We start from the raw sequence: 16,257 nt of genomic DNA on the forward strand, positions 1-16,257 counted from the left end.
CGGCAGCCACCGGCGCAGAGCATCCGGGTCCTCGGCGGGCCGTGGGGAGGCGGGTGGGCGGCGCGGTGGGGGGCGTCCCGCTCCTTCCTTAACCCCTCCCGGCAGCGTTTCACTCGTGTGTCTGGGGGTTTCTGGTTGTTATTTTTTGTTGTTGTTGTTATAGAAAATAGATCGATAATTCAGAATCATTTAAAATTAAATTTATATGTGTGTGGAGGTTATGACGTGGACTCTTCCTTAAAATGCTTTTAATAGTGGAAAACTTGCACCTCCAATGTGGACTTTTTCTTTTTGTCTTTTTGAGACAGGGTCTCGCCATGCAGTTCAGGCTGGCCTTGAGCTCACTTTGTAGCTCGGGCTGGTCTCGAACTCGCCACGATCCTCCTGCCTCAGCCTCCCGAGTGCTGGGATTACAGGCGTGCGCCACCATGCCCGGCGTCCCATGTGGCCTTTTGAAAAACTTGTGCACAGGTTTTTTTCCTTTTACAGCGTAAAGGAAATCTCGGCTTTGTAAACCGCAGAGGTTATCACATCCTTTTTTGACTTACCTTTTTACAGGTTTAATTATTTACTCAATTTTATCATCATTATAGAGAAATGATAATATCTTTACATTGTGATGTTTTCTTATATCCAGTTCCACGCACCCAATTAAAAAAAATTTTTTTTCAAAGCAAGATGTTTATCACTTGAACTTGACATGAGTGAAATAGCATTTATCCATTTCGTAGGTTTTTTTTTTTTGTTTGTTTGTTTGTTTTGGTCTTTTTGAGACAGGGTCCCACTATGCAGTTCAGGCCGGCCTTGAGCTCACTTTGTAGCACAGGCTGGCCAGGAACTCGCAAAGATCCTCCTGTCTCAGCCTCCCGGAGTGCTGGTATTACAGATGTGCGCCACCACGCCCAGCATTTCATGCTTTTTAAGGTTGGGCATTGAAATAACTTTCTTCCTAAGAAAGTTTTTTTTTTTTTTCTTTTGCAATTCATCTTTAATTGCTGAAGTTAAAGCAATTACCAGGAGTTAAGAAATCAGATACTCAGTTTTTAAAACAGGATCTTTTTTGTTTTTTTAAAATTATTGTTCCTGTATCAGGAATCGAACCCACAACCTTGCGCTTGCCAGGCAGGCACTGTGCCACTGAGCTAAATCCCCAGTCCCAAAAACAGGATCTTTCTTACCACCAGAGCCTGATTTCCTCTAGACTAAGGCTTCCCGTTTTTTTTCCTGGCCTTTGGCCTAAGAACAAATTCAGTCAGTCTAGTGGAAAAAGTCCATGCTTTACACCCTTCCTTGGACCCTGAAGGTCCCTTGTCAAAGAGGAACTTGAATTTCTGGTGAGCAGGGCTTGAAAGATGGTTGAAATGTGCTCTTTTGGGAGGTGGAAGTCATTCCAGACAGAGAAAATAGCATTCATTGAAGGGAGCAGTGATTATGTCAGTGGGCTGAAGTCTGGAAGGGTGAAAGGTGACAGTGGGGAAATAAGGGAAAATTAGAGCTGGATCGTGAAGTGTGAAAGTGTGAGAAGTTTGAAGTTTATCTGTATGCAGGGAGATGACTACAGATGAGTTGGAATGGGGAGAGGTGCTGAGACTCCCTTCCTCCTTGAAGCCAAAAGGAAGTGAAGGCCTGAATGACTTAGGGTGGCGGAGTCAAGGCCTGTCCTGCCAAGTTACTCAGAGAAACTGAAGAGTGCTTGGTGAAAACTGAAACAGCACCTGAGTCTGCGGTCTGTTCGCAGCTTAAGTTGCTGGGGCCAAGCAGGAGTGTGAGCCCGGGTTTGCCAGGTCTGATTTTCAAGAGAACTCAGATACCTAGATTTTGTTACAAAAATTTTCAGTGTTTTAAATGTGAGCTGCTAATTAGAAATCAAAGTAGAAGTGAGGCCAGGCATGGTGACACACGTCTATAATCCCAACACCCGGGAGGCTGAGGCAGGAGGATCTTTGCGAGTTCAAGACCAGCCTGGGCTACAAAGTGAGCTCAAAGCCAGCCTGAATTGTTTAGCGAGACCCTGTCTCAAAAAAAAACAAAAAAAAAGTAGAAGAATGTCTGCAGTGGAATGTTTAACCCCTGGATAGAAATTATGGAACTAAATTGGAGAGATATTAATGTAGGTAGGATTTATTACTCATTTCTCTGTGTTAATTCAGGTGATTGCTGAAGGTGGTACCTGAGGCACATACAAAAAAATATTTTTTTTTTTTTGGTTTTTTTCTCCGGTACCGGGAACCGAACTCACGACCTTGCACTTGCCAAGCAGGTGCTTTTGCCGTTGAGCTAAATCCCCAGCCCCAAAAAATGTTTGATGTTAAATTTGAATAGTGTATACTGCAGCTTTTATGATAAAATCTTCACAGCACTCTGATTTCTTTCAATTAGCCTTTTTCATAGCATTCTATATGCCATGCAGAATTACATCTTTCATGCCTACTTCTTATGAACTTAATTCTGATTTTTCCCCAGAACTTTTGCTACCAGTATTGAATATTTTTTCTTTATATTCTCTAGTTTTAAATTATAAAACCTAATTATGAGTGATCAAATCAAATTCATTGTGGACAATCTCAATAAGGAGCCTTTTAAGAAGAACTATAATTTAATCACCTTTGATTCCCTGGAACCGATGCAGTTATTACAAGTTCTTAATGATGTTCTGGCTGAGATTGACCCAAAGGTAAGAATTTTTTCTTTGTAATTGAGAAATAGCAGGACAGCCAGTTGCTGCCTTTAAATAGCTATGTGTCTTTCCAAAATTACTTAACCTCTCTGGACCTTATTTTCCACACTTGCAAAGTCACAGTAAATGATCTTTAAGGTTTCTTTACCAGCCCAAGGCTTGTTATCAACATGTACCTTATTTAAAAATTACTTCTCTATTTCCAGACTTAAATAGATTTGGTCCCTAATGAAAATGCTTTTATAAAAGGTTTTATTTTATTGCAAGTTAGCTCATGTCTCTCATACACTGGCTTTTCCACCTGGAGACTTTTTTGAGGTTAACATTCTTCATAAGAATCCTGAACTGACTTGTGCGCTCCCTCACCTGGTACTTCATCTGTTTTATGAAGAGGCCATTGTGCGTGTTAGGCCCTAGCAAAATGGTTTTGTCAGTGAGTTTAAATATTGCTCTTTGTTAGATACACAACAATGACATATTTTTCAATTTCTTTATTTGTTAGCAAGTTGTTGATATCAGAGAGGAGATGCCAGAACAGACAGCCAAACGGATGTTGAGCCTTCTTGGTATCCTTAAATACAAACCTCCAGGAAATGCCACAGACATGTAAGAATCTGCTCACGTACTGCCTCTTAAAATCGTGCTTAACTGGGTATGGTGGTGTATGCCTATAATCCTAGCTACTGTACTTGGGAATCTGAGGCAGGAGAATTGCAAGTTCGAGGCCAACCTGAGCAATTTAGCAAAACTCTACCTTAAAGGAAAAAAAACAAAAAAGCCTGGGGATATAGCACAGCCTTTCTTGGGTTTAATCCGTAATATCACACACACAAAACAAAAAAAAGCATATTATACTGGCCAACCTTTATCTACTAAAGTCTTTTTTTTTTAATCTACTGACAGTCTTTTTTTTTGTCTTTTGTCTTTTTGAGACAGGGTCTCGCTGTGCAGTTCAGGCTGGCCTTGAGCTCACTTTGTAGCCCAGGCTGGTCTCCAGCTCACAAAGATCCTCCTGCCTCAGCCTCCTGAGTGCTGGGATTATAGGCGTGCACTATCACGCCCGGCCTACAGTCAGTTTTTTTTAGACTATACCTGCTGTCCCCAATTTGATGGCCTCAGCATACTGGTGAATTTCAAAAACTGGTCTCAAGCCAGGTGTGGTGGCCTCTCAGGAGGCTGAGACGAGAGGCTTGCTGGGAGTTGGAGCAGCCTGGGTTACATAGTAAATTCAGGGCCGGCCTAGACCATAGTGAGACTCTTAACTCAGAAAAGCAAAAAGAAAGAAAGCAAAATAGTCTTAAACCTTTTACTGCTTTGCCATGCAGAAGTCTTAAGTGGCTCAGTTCTTTCCCCTACCCAGAAAAGTTAAATACTATTTTATCAAGTATCTGTCATACTAGACAGAAACAGCTTAAACACTGCCCATTTAAGTATTAAGGCTGACTACGCCAATTCATGGTTTCAGTGCAGCCTCCTAGGATACCACAATGATGTACTGAGGGCCTAGTTTTTCTAATTTTCTAGTTAATGTAAGATTGACAACAATAGCCTTGGGTTTATCTTTTAAAAGTGGTTTTAGGAAGCAGTCAGGACATTGTAAATCATACTTTGAGCGAACACTGTCCCTTTTCCAGCTTTACTGACCAGTGTGTGTGTGTGTGCCTGTGCGTGTGCGCATGCGCGTGTGTGTGTGTGTGTGTGTGTGTGTGTGTGTTTCTTTTCTTAGGAGTACCTTCCGCCAGGGGTTGGTGATCGGAAGTAAGCCTGTGGTTTACCCAGTGCTTCACTGGCTTCTTCAGAGGACCAATGAGCTGAAGAAAAGAGCGTATTTAGCCCGTTTCTTAATAAAACTTGAGGTACCGAGTGAGTTTCTTCAGGATGAGATTGTGGCTGACACCAGTAAACAGGTATAGCGTGCGTAACTGGCATTGTGAAACCACCTGTGATGGGTCTCAAGGTGGACATACTCAAACACCTTTTCATCTCTCTTTAATTGCCGTGTCTCGTTCCATGTCTCGTTCCAGACACCAGAAGGTACAACGGTTTCAGCTCATGGTCAGCCGTAGTCATACCTTCAAATAATGACTGTTGCGCACACGGCCCACTTTAGTGACAGGGTGTGCATAGCAGTAAACACCCTGAAATTAGAATATCTTTTTGCTTAGCAGTTGTGGGCAGGTAAGACCCTGGGCTTGAGGCTGCGGAGCACTTTGCTTATCGGGTGACTGAAGGATTTGTCATCCAGGTTAGAGAAGCGCAGCCTGCCATGTGTAAAGCAGCACCGCCCTGGGCCAGTTGGAACCTGTGAGTCCTGTGAGGAAATGGGCAAAGAAACCAGGCTTGCAACCTCAGATGGGCTAGAAGTAGGTCTGGGAGTTTGAAGTCTCAATGCACTTTTCTCACTGGAGTTACAGCAACGTTGGGTTTTGACTTAGAGTCTGAAAACTTGATTGCCGAGGATCCTGGCTTGCCTGACTGCTGGTCTGGAGTCTCAAGGCACATTGCTTGTCACAGACGGCACAAAGAGAAATCAGGCTTAGATTTTTAAAAGCTGATTTTTTAAAAAGTGCCTCTGGCTAAAGTCTTGTACTTTATTCATTTTTTTTTTAATCTTCTTGAGAGAGGGTCTCGCTATGCAGTTCAGGCTAGCCTTGAGCTCACTTTGTAGCCCGGATTGGTCTGGAACTCACAACACCCTCTTGCCTCAGCCTCCTGAGTGCTGGGATTACAGGCCTGCGCCACCACACCCAGCAATTAGCTGAATGTTTTTATTTTTTATCCATGTATTTTGTTCTTTGGGGAGACATGGCAGTCACCGAGACTCCATATTGAGCTCTTGAGACGATGCTGATGCAGGTAACTATGCTAAATGTCACAGTGGGTACCACGGGAGAAGCACCACAGGATGAGACCACCCCGTCTCCATTTTTGAAGATTATGCATAATGTAGAAAAGAAGAAAAGGATAAATATGAAATTTTTTTCTCCCCCATTCATAAATTTAATAAAAATTAATTCTTATAGAGGAAATGTATAAATAGTTTTTGTTAGCCAGGCATGGTGGCGCACCCCTGTAATCCCAGCACTTAGGAGGCTGAGGCAGGAGATTATTGCAAGTTCAAGGCCAGCCTGGGCTACAAAATGAATTCAAGGTCAGCCTGAACTGCATAGGAAGACCCTGTCTCAAAAAGACCCCCCCCCCAAAAAAAAGTTTTTATTAAATCTGCTCAGTTAATTAATGAAAGGACTAGTAGTAATAAAGACATGTTTTTGCAGCACACCCGAGGTGTGTACGTATAGATTGACTTACCTATTTAGCCATTTCACAAAGACCCTGATACATACTGTCTTTCTGAATGAAGAGTTTTAGAATGGATAATTTGTAGATACTTAGGATTTGATAAGTCAGGATTTTTTTTGTGTAGTTCTTGAGGTCAAACCAGGATGTCATACATGCTAGGAACGTACTCAACCACTGAGCTACACTCCAGCTCTAAAATACTGTTCTTAAAAAATAAAAAGTAACAGGTGTGATTTCTTCCGTTCATTAAGTGACTATTGAAAGTTGACATGGATTATGCATTGTGCTAGGCTCTGGGATACAAAGGCATATGCAGTGAACATGATTCTTATCTTTTGGATCTCACTGTCTAAGGAGGGAGATAACACGAGTAGCTACCCTGGTAGGTACAGAAAAGGCTTCTCTGAAAATAGTGATATCTATGCTGAGACCTGTATGGTGCACTGGAGATCCCCAGGTTAAGGTATCGGAGTCATAGCGTGTTCTCAGAGGGGAGAGGATGTGTAAACCGAGGTGAGAGCGTGGAATGTTCCAGGGACTGCAGGAAGATGGACAGAGCTGAGTATAGAGTGTAAGGCAGGAGTGTAGCTGGAAGTGAAACTGGAGAATATTTACCGGCCACATTGTACAGATTACTTTTTTGTGGTCTATATACAGGTTTAGAGATGTTTTTTAAATGCTTTTCTATAGTGATTTAAGTAATTACTGTAAAGTTAATAAGTAACCTGGTTAAGAGAACCATACTGGATCTAGTCACTAGTTTGTAATTTATTAACTTACTCTTTTAGTATGAAGAATTGATGGAAGTCTTTAAAACTTTGCATAAAGAATGTGAACAACTCAAGACATCTGGATTTTCTACAGCAGAAATAAGAAGGGTAAAGAATAGAAAACAATAATTTGTGGATTTGAATAATAATGGGTTTAGCATTTTTGCTTTTACTTACTTCACTAGAATACTGTGTGGAGACTGGTGATAGGAAATGGCAGACTTTTTGGTAAGACCTTAGTAGTTCTTTATTGAAGAAATTAATGAGATCAGTGAAAATTTGCAACGACCTCTATACAGATCACTAGTAGGGATTTATTTTTTTATTTATTTTTGTTTTTATTTTGTCTTTTTGAGATAGGGTGTCACTGTGCAGTTCAGGCTGACCTTGAGCTCACTTTGTAGCCCAGGCTGGCCCTGAACTCGCAACGATCCTCCTGCCTCAGCCTCCCAAGTGCTGGGATTACAGGTGTGTACCATCACACTCAGCTGTACTAGTAGGGATTTAAAAAATTACATTTTGAGTTTTTATCTGATATATGTATTTCATATATACATGATACAGAAAAGAACAAAGAAGAAAAATTTATTTTATTGGATTTAGAATCACATTATATACAGTTGTTTATATCTTGCTTTTAAATAATTACCTTTTTGAATATATCCTCAGTGTTATCTTTCTACAAAAATTATTTTAACCACCAAATTCCATAGTGTGGATTTGAGGTATGATTGAAAACTATGGTGAATATTTACATTTTTTAAAAAACTGTTACAGTAAAAGACACATTGTCATTAATCTTAAATGCTCCCTCTTGCTTCAGACACACCTATCCTATCATTCTTGCCATTTTCCAAAGCAGTTCTGGAGGTCTTTTTCTCATGTCTTTAGTTGTACAGTCAAGGCTGCCTAGATGTCCTGAATCAACTCAAAATGTTTACCTTGTATGGTCATTTTGACTTTGGGGAAGAGCCGGAAGTCACGCGGTGCCAGATCTGGTGAAGAAGGTGGATGAGGATCATGTTTTTATGAGTCTGTCCTTGTGCTCAGTGGTACTTGGCAGCAGCATTCACTGTATTGTTCTTTCTTTTTTCTTTTTGTTCTGTTTTTTTTAGATAGCGTCTCACTATGTAGCCCAGGCTGGCCTTGAACTTATGGCAATCCTTCTGCCTCAGCATTCTGAGTACTGGGATTATAGTCATGCACCACCATGCCCAGCTTCACTGAGTTTTTGATCATGCTTGATAAACACATGAAAGAGGATTTCCAGAAAGTGGCAAAAAATGATAGAATAAACCTGCTTAAAATGAGGGGGAAGCACTGCAGCTTTAGCTCGGTGGTACAGTGCCTACCTGGCAAGCACAATGTTCTGAGTTCAATTCCCCATACCAAGAAAAGAAACTTTCATATGAAAAAATGCTTCACAAAAAAAGAAATGAGGGGGAATATTTTGAGGGAAATTAATGGCAGTGTGTCTTTTACTGTAATAAATTTTTAAAAATTTAAATATTCACCATATATTTTGATCACACCTTATAGTTCAAACATTTTTCATTTTTTGTTTTCACTTTATTGTCTATTATAGATAATGCTGTGATTGTCCTCTCTATATGCATTAGCATATTTCTGATTGTTTCCTTAGAGTAACTTTTTAGAAATATCAATTGCTTATTAAACCATATGAACACTTTTAGGACTTTTGATAAATCTTCATGTTCTCCAGAAAATATTTTCACAAAGATATTTTTTAAGTGCTTAGGAGGCTGAGGCAGGATGATTGCTATGAGTTTGAAACCAGTCTGTGCTACAGGATGAGTTCAAGGACAGCCTGAACTACATAGCAAGACCCTGTCTCAGGGGGAAAAAAAACATTTTTACATTCTTATCAGGCATTTAAGTTCTTTCCCCAAATACATGCTATATTGACTTACATGGATTTTGTTTTTAGAATTCATGAATTATGAATACCATATTTATATCTTCATTAAATCAGGAACATTAGAAGTTGCTTCCTCAGGGGAGCATTCCCTCATTCCCTTATTAGATTTAGTTCCCCTAATTCTCTTTTGTTTTAGGGTACTCATTATATTTGTAATTACTTTAATAGTGGTCTTACCAAGTACCTTTTAGTAGACAAGGACTGTGTCTACACCTCTTGTTCACTGTTGTATTGCCCAGGCCTGTTAGAGTGTTCATTCAGCGCATGGTAGATTCTCCCCTTCCTTTTTTGGTTTTTTTTTTTTTTTTTGGTCTTTTTCTGGTACTTGGAATCGAACTCATGACCTTGTGCTTGCCAGGCAGGCGCTGTGCCGCTGAGCTAAATCCCCAGCCCCAACACATGGTAGATTCTCAATATGAGATTGTTGAATATTAGAAATGGAAGATGAACTCAGATCTAGTAGGGGAGGATGACTAAGAAGTAGATAGTTATAACATAGTATGGAAGAAGGAGGGCTGGGGATGTAGCTCAGCGGCATAAGCACTTGCCTGGCAAGCCTGAGGTCATGAGTTTTATTCCCGGTTCAAAAAAAAAAAGTACGGAAGAAGAGTGATGTGCATTGCTTGTTCATCCATCATGTCCTGCGAGTAAACCAAGATGATAAGTGGACCTAGAGTCAATGTTTTTAATTTCATTCACTGTTACCAAAGTATTCTTAAACATATTCTTTGTAGTAAATTTTATTTTATTTTATTTTATTTTTTGAGACAGGGTCTCTAAGCAGTTTAGGCTGGCGTTGAACTCATGTAGCCAGGGCTGGCCTTAAACTCATGGTGATCCTCCTGCCTCAGCCTCCTGAGTGCTGGGCTTACAGGCATGTGTCACTACACCCAGCTGCAGTAAATTTTTTTTTTTTTTTTGGTTTTAGAGACAATATCTCACTGTGTATTTGAGCTGTCCTCGAACTCGAGGCGATACTCCTATCTCAGTCTCCCAAGTGCTGGGATGACAGGTGTGCATCACCACGTCTGGCTGTAATAAATTTTAAAAAGATAATTAAGGAGCAATTCATTCTAGAATTCTCCCTACTTGTCCAGGGTAGCTGTCTGTCATCTCTTTCTCCTTTCCCATTGTCAAATATATGGTCTTCTTTTATTTAAAAAAAAAAAAAAAAAAGAGATTAAACAAGAGCTAGAAAATAATTCACTCATAGCCCCATGCTCTAGCGATAACTAAGATTCACCTTTTGGTAAATATATTTAAATCTTTTTCTTGGTATTATACTATATATAAATGTCATAATTTGCTTCTTGCAAGTAATGTCATGTCATGACTTTTCCTCATATCATTAAGCATTTTTCATAATTTTTTTTTTTTTTGTCTTTCTGAGACAGGGTCTCGCTATGCAGTTCAGACTGGCCTTGAGCTCACTTTGTAGCCCAGGCTGGTCTTGAACTTGCAGTGATCCTCCTGCCTCTGCCTCCCAAGTGCTGGGATTACAGGCATGCACCACCACATGGCACTTTTTAAATGACTTTCATTTTATTACGCTGTAGTTTAATAATCCTCAGATATTTAGACTGTCTCAAGTTTTAGATATAATTAGCATCAGTAGGAATCTCTACAGAGAAACCTGTGATTTTCATGAATATTTTATTAGACAGATCCTTTGATGTGGAGTTACTGGGCTAGAAGGGATGTGTATTTACCCTAAGACTTCTTAGATTATTCTTGAATACAGTGGTACCAATAGTCAGCGAGGGTGCCAATTTCCCCAAGTTCTGCCACTCTTAACCAGTATGTACATTTTACCTTTGGAGTCACTCTATTCTTTTTTTTTTTTCTTTTTTCCAGGCTTAGGAAGGATTTTGTTTGTTTCCATTATAATATATTATGCAACTAGTTCAAAGTAAGCTAATTTATTTTTAAAGTCTTTATTTTTCAGGAGAGAATTGGTTAATTGGCAGAACTGGATATAAATTTCTGTCTTGAAAGCATCCTACCCTTAAAAGTAATTTGAAGCGAAGTTGGCAGGATGTAGGGCTCGGCATTTAGCAGAGCAGATGGGTGTCAGCAGCTGTTGTTCATGCATTTAGACCTGCGCACTTGCCATTATAGAAGAGTTTTGAAGAATCATGTGCCCATATTTGGAGTCAGAAGACAGATGTGCTGGTTGGCAGCTTTACCTTGCTGCGTTATAACCTGCTTTAGTTCCTTCTCTCCGTGAGCACTAAGCTGCCAGAAAAATTACCCTGCATAAAGAACCCTGGGGGAAACAGAAATGCCCTTTACCCAAAGAGAGATCTTTGTTCCTCACAGCTCAGGTTGTAAATGAAAGTGGTAGATGCACAGTCATATGGACACCTTATCTGACTCCTGCAGCCTGAGAATACTTTTAATGTCCTCTTTTTAGGATATCAGTGCAATGGAAGAAGAAAAGGATCAGCTCATTAAGAGAGTCGAACGTTTGAAGAAAAGGGTAAGTCAAGAATTAGCACTGTAGTCGATGGCCATACCACCCTGAACACGCCTGATCTCATCTGATCTTGGAGGCTAAGCAGGGTCAGGCCTGGTTCGTACTTGGATGGAAGAATCAGCACTGTAGACTTTGGCCCCGCATCCCAGGGACTGGCAGAGACTTAGGAATGCAAATAAAGATTAAGCCAGGCATGGGTGTCCATCTGAGGATGGACTCAAATAACATTGAGAGAGAGGGAATCTCCCTGGGGAGTAGCCCAACACCTTCCAGGACTTGGAGTCTAGAGCTTCGCTGTCATCTCTGGGGAGTACTGTTTACCACAAGGAAATGAAAAGTGGATGTCTGAGTCACGCGCTAATTTCTTTCTCAAACCTGACAGTAACATGTACTGCTTATTCCCTCACTGTAGGTGGAGACAGTTCCGAATCACCAGCAGATGCTTAAAATAGCAAGGCAACTGCGAGTTGAAAAAGAGAGAGAAGAATGTCTTGCACAGCACAAACAGGAACAAAAGAATCAGGTATGCACATAGACTTTGTATTCTCAGGATAAATAAAATAGCTCATTCTCATCATTCTGATGTGAAAAGAAAGAATTTTAGAATTACAGAATTTCACATTTCCCGTTGTTAGCGTGATACTCTTAAGAATATTCTGTGGTATTAATGGCATCCACAGCAGCTCCTTTCAGGTTCTCTACTCTATATGCATCTATGTACTATCTTTTGGATTGTGCTTGGTTCATGTTCCTCCAGCAGTGTAATAGGAAGCACTGAGATTAACTGCTCAGGAAACCTGTGGACTCTGTAAAGGCTCCTTACATTCTGGCACTACAGGGGCATCCTTTTTGTTCCGCTGTTCACAGTATCGTCTATAATTTACCGCAGTAACACATAAGCAATCATTAAAAGGCCCCAAATCACTCATATTCCATGTTTTTAAACTTTGCTTTTATTACTTTCATTTACTAAAACTTTGTCTAGAGTCAGCCATGGTGGTGCATACCTATCATCCCAGCACTCTAGGAGGCTGAGGCAGGAAGATCACAAATTTGAGCATAGGTTGGGCAACTTAATGAATTAGCAAGATCCTGTCTCAAAATCAAATTCAAAAATGAGCTGGCTATGTAGCTTAGTGTGAAGGCCCTGGGTTCAACCCCACTTCTAAAAAAAAAATCTTGAGTAGATTTATATATGAAAAAAATATTTCAAAGTGGTTTCATTTCCTGTGAATTTGGCAGTTTAGATACTGAAGTTGGAGCTTGACTTGGCATCATAATAGTTTCCCTGCAGCAGTAAGCTTGTATTTCCTAAGCCTTGAATAGTTATTTATTATCAGTTTCTGATTCTAAAACATCATTGTGAGAATGTTAGCATTTCTTAGGATTAAGAAAATCATGTGAGAAAAGCCTGGTGCATATATTTCTTTAATAGATGTTTTTCCTTAATCACCAAGTCGCCGGGGATATAGCTCAGTGGCACAAGTGCCTACCTGGCAAGCACAAGGTTCTGAGTTCAATTCCTGGTACCAAAAAAAAAAAAAAAAAAAAAATCATCGACTTAATCACCAAGTCAACGAATTAACTAGAGAAAAAATTCTGAAAGCTTTTTAAAAAAATTTATGTGCAAAGGAGCTAGGTGTGGTGGCACACGCCTGTAATCCCAGCACTCAGGAGGCTGAGGCAGGAGGATACTTGGGAGTTTGAGACCATTCTGGGCTACAAAATGAGCTCAAGGCCAGCCTAAACTACATAGCGAGACCCTGTCTCAAAAAGACATTAAAAAATATATATATATGCAAAGGTATTAAGAGAACTTGTTACATTTTTTATTTAATACAGTAGTTTTCTCATTTATTTTTTATATCATTAAAAATTATATGCATTTTCCATTGTTTGCCTGTGTGAGTGTTAAAGTTTAATAGACTAAGCAGGTTATAAATCTAATTGTATTTTGAAGCTGTTTCATGCAGTGCAGAGACTGCAGAGAGCACAAAACCAGCTGAAAAGTATGCGCCATGCTGCAGCAGATGCAAAGCCGGAAAGTAAGTAGAAATTTTTATGTGGTGTAGGTGCTTAGAAAATATTAATCTAAATTAGGATATTCCTTAGAGCAATCAATTAATGGGAATTTATTATCATCCAGTGATACTGCAAAATTTTGGAGCGCAATTTCACAGGTGGTGTATGGATCTCCGGCAAAGACATCCGTGGATTTTCAAACAAGTTCCTCCCCAGCTTTTCCCTCGGAGGGGAGGGCAATGCTAGTGACTATGCAGGGAAACTCTCTTCTGTGTGGTCGTACAGAGTGTTTAAGGTGGATGTTGTAGAAAGAATGTGACTTGCTGCCTTAGAGTCTTGGTTATAAAGAAAATAGTAAAATACGTGTCTTATTTATTTTTCTCGTTGCTGAGACAAAATACCTGATGCCCAAAATTAAGAAAAGAAAGGGTTATTTAGCTCACAGTTTGTAGAGGTTTTAGTCCATAACTGGCTGGCTCCAGAGCCAGGTGGCATGGCAGAGGAGAACAGTTGATGGTGGGCAGAAGACAGTGAAAGCAATAACCGACCGTAACAGCCTCTTTCTGCGCCTTTTATACTCTACCTAGGCTGCTGGGATTAGGGTGGTGCCAGACCAGTCAGTGAGCTGATCACGCACCCTTAATCCTAGCATCACACTAGATTCAGCCACATCTCAAAAGCCCCACCAACGACTGCATGGATTTTTGCGGGGGACAACTAGACATAAACCCTAACATTACGGGACCCTTAATACTGAGTGTTTTTCATAGTTTGTTTTGTAGAATAATAGTGCTAACTGATGTGGGTGTATCTGGCTCTGTTCATATGAAGCTTTACACGGAAACAAATAGCCCAGGTTACAGCAGCAAACCCATCTTAGGCTGGGGGCTGGGGATTTAGCTCAGTGGCACAGTGCCTGCCTGGCAAGTGCAAGGTCGTGAGTTCAATTCTCGATACCAGAGAAAAACAAAAAAAAAACAACCAAACAAACAAAAAAAACCATCCTAGACATTTTGAAAGTGATTTTGCTCCTCATAAAGGAGACCATGCACATTGGAAGAACAGTACAAAGATCTCATTTGTATTGGAGAAATATTACAATGTAAATATCTAGCTAATAGCTAAGCCATCTTTCTGTGGTAATCTGGAAAGTATTATATGATGCATAGAATGACCATAATAAAAAGGACAGACAATTTGAAGTGTTGGAAAGAGTGTGGAGAAACTGGGGCCATCGTATGTTACTTGTGGGAATATTAAATAATACAGTTGCTTTGGAAAATAGTTTGTTAAACACAGCGTTACCATATGAGACAGCATTTCCACTGTTGTGGTTTTTTTTTTTTGGTATCAGGACTTGAACTCAGGATCTTGCACTTGCCAGGCAGGTGCTTGTGCCACTGAGCTATATCCCCAGCTCCACTCTTAAGTATACAGCATATCCAAGAGGATTGAAAACACACGTCTGCCAGACGTGGTGGTGCACACCTGTAATCCCAGCACTTGGGAGGCTGAGACAGGAGGATTGTTGTAAGTTTGAGGCCAGCCTGGGCTACAAAGTGAGCTCAGAGCTACCCTGAAGTGCATAGAGAGACCTTGTTTCAAAAAAAAAAAAAAAAGAAAAGAAAAGAAAACACATGTCCACACAAACCCTTGAATATGAATCCTCATAGCATTATTCATAATAGCCAAAAAGTAGAAACAATCCATGTCCTTAAACTGATTAATGGACTAATTAAAGGTGGCATATCCATACAATGGGATATTGTTCTGCCCCCAAAAGGAGCGAAGTAGCAGTGCACGCCTAGGGTGACATGGATGAACCTGAGAAACATGGCTAAACCTGAAAAACACGGCTAAGTGAGAGAAACCACATAATATGTGACCTCATCCAGATAAAATGTCCAAGAAGCAAAACCATAGTGATAGAAATCAAATGCATGGTTGCCCAGGGCTGGGAGGACGGCTGTGTGGATAAGGGAGCTGGTGTTAGAAAGTAGTTGCTAATGAGTTTCAAGATTTTTGAGGGGACTGATCATAACATTCTAAAACTGACTGTGAAAAAACAAAAAAATTTAAAAAACAAAAATAAAATAAAATTGATTGTGTTGAAAGCCACTGAATTGTTTTTGGTTTTTGGTGTTTTTTTTTTTTTTAATTTTTTTGGTACGGGGAATCGAACTCAGAACCTTGCACTTGCCGGGCAGGCGCTGTGCCACTGAGCTATATCCCTGGCCCCTTGTTTTGTTTTTTGAGACAGGGTCTCACTATATAGTTCAGGCTGGCTTTGAACTCACTAAATAGTCTAGGCTGGCTTCAAACTCGCAGTGATCCTGGTGCCTCAGCCTCCCTAGTGCTGGGATTACAGGTGTGCGCCTGAATTATGCACTTAAATGAGTGAATTTTGTGATGTGATTACATCTCAATATAGCTTTTAAAAGAGCTAAGACAGTATTTTCTTAATTCTAGACATTAATGCTTTTCCTATTCCTATTGTTTTTGCAGTTGCGGTCTGTCTTACATTTTTACATGGTATTTGTAATTTAGTTGATGGTATCTTAAAATTGATGACATCTTCAAAAATCAGGAAAATAGGGTATGTGTGATTGGTATGTAGGAAACTATGGTACTGCGGTGCTCCTTACAAGGTGAATGGTCAGTGCGTGTTAACTTGTAGCTTCCTACATAGTCTCTCATTCACTTCTCATACATTCTGATGCAGGCTCTGTGTGAGGGTGGGCATGCTTGTGATTGTCGGTATCATTTCACTTTATTAAGTCTTTGCTTTTTGGGAGAATATTAGTTTTTAACACAAGAGAATTTTTTCTGGCCAGGCGTGTTAGTACACACCTGTAATGCCAGTACTCGGGAGGATGAGTCAGGAGGATCCTTGGGAGTTCGAGACCAGCCTGGGCTACAAAGTGAGCTCAAGGCCAGCCTGAACTGCCTAGAGAGATCCTGTCTCAAAAAAAAAGAATTTTATATTTGAAAAAACATTTTAGGTTTTGATTCCATGGATCTGATTACATGAGATATCTTTAAGAACCCGAAGACGGAAAAGCTAGTTGTCTAA

The 16,257-nt window shown here is 40.1% G+C and overlaps 1 protein-coding gene across 2 annotated transcripts in view; it reads left to right on the forward strand.

Moving 5' to 3' along the window:
- Positions 1 to 16,257, forward strand: part of Ift81 (intraflagellar transport 81) — a 67,740-nt gene that overhangs the window by 605 nt on the left and 50,878 nt on the right. For both annotated transcript variants that reach the window (XM_013503735.1, XM_005403140.2), the window contains exons 2-8: positions 2,509 to 2,674; positions 3,180 to 3,283; positions 4,404 to 4,584; positions 6,766 to 6,855; positions 11,100 to 11,165; positions 11,575 to 11,685; positions 13,123 to 13,207. In XM_013503735.1, coding sequence (XP_013359189.1) covers positions 2,531 to 2,674; positions 3,180 to 3,283; positions 4,404 to 4,584; positions 6,766 to 6,855; positions 11,100 to 11,165; positions 11,575 to 11,685; positions 13,123 to 13,207 — 781 coding nt within the window. In that variant the 5' untranslated portion in view covers positions 2,509 to 2,530. The remainder of the gene's footprint in view (positions 1 to 2,508; positions 2,675 to 3,179; positions 3,284 to 4,403; positions 4,585 to 6,765; positions 6,856 to 11,099; positions 11,166 to 11,574; positions 11,686 to 13,122; positions 13,208 to 16,257) is intronic.

Source organism: Chinchilla lanigera, unplaced genomic scaffold (genome assembly GCF_000276665.1).
Source record: "Chinchilla lanigera isolate Chin_1 unplaced genomic scaffold, ChiLan1.0 scaffold00081, whole genome shotgun sequence".
Classification (NCBI taxonomy): domain Eukaryota; kingdom Metazoa; phylum Chordata; class Mammalia; order Rodentia; family Chinchillidae; genus Chinchilla; species Chinchilla lanigera.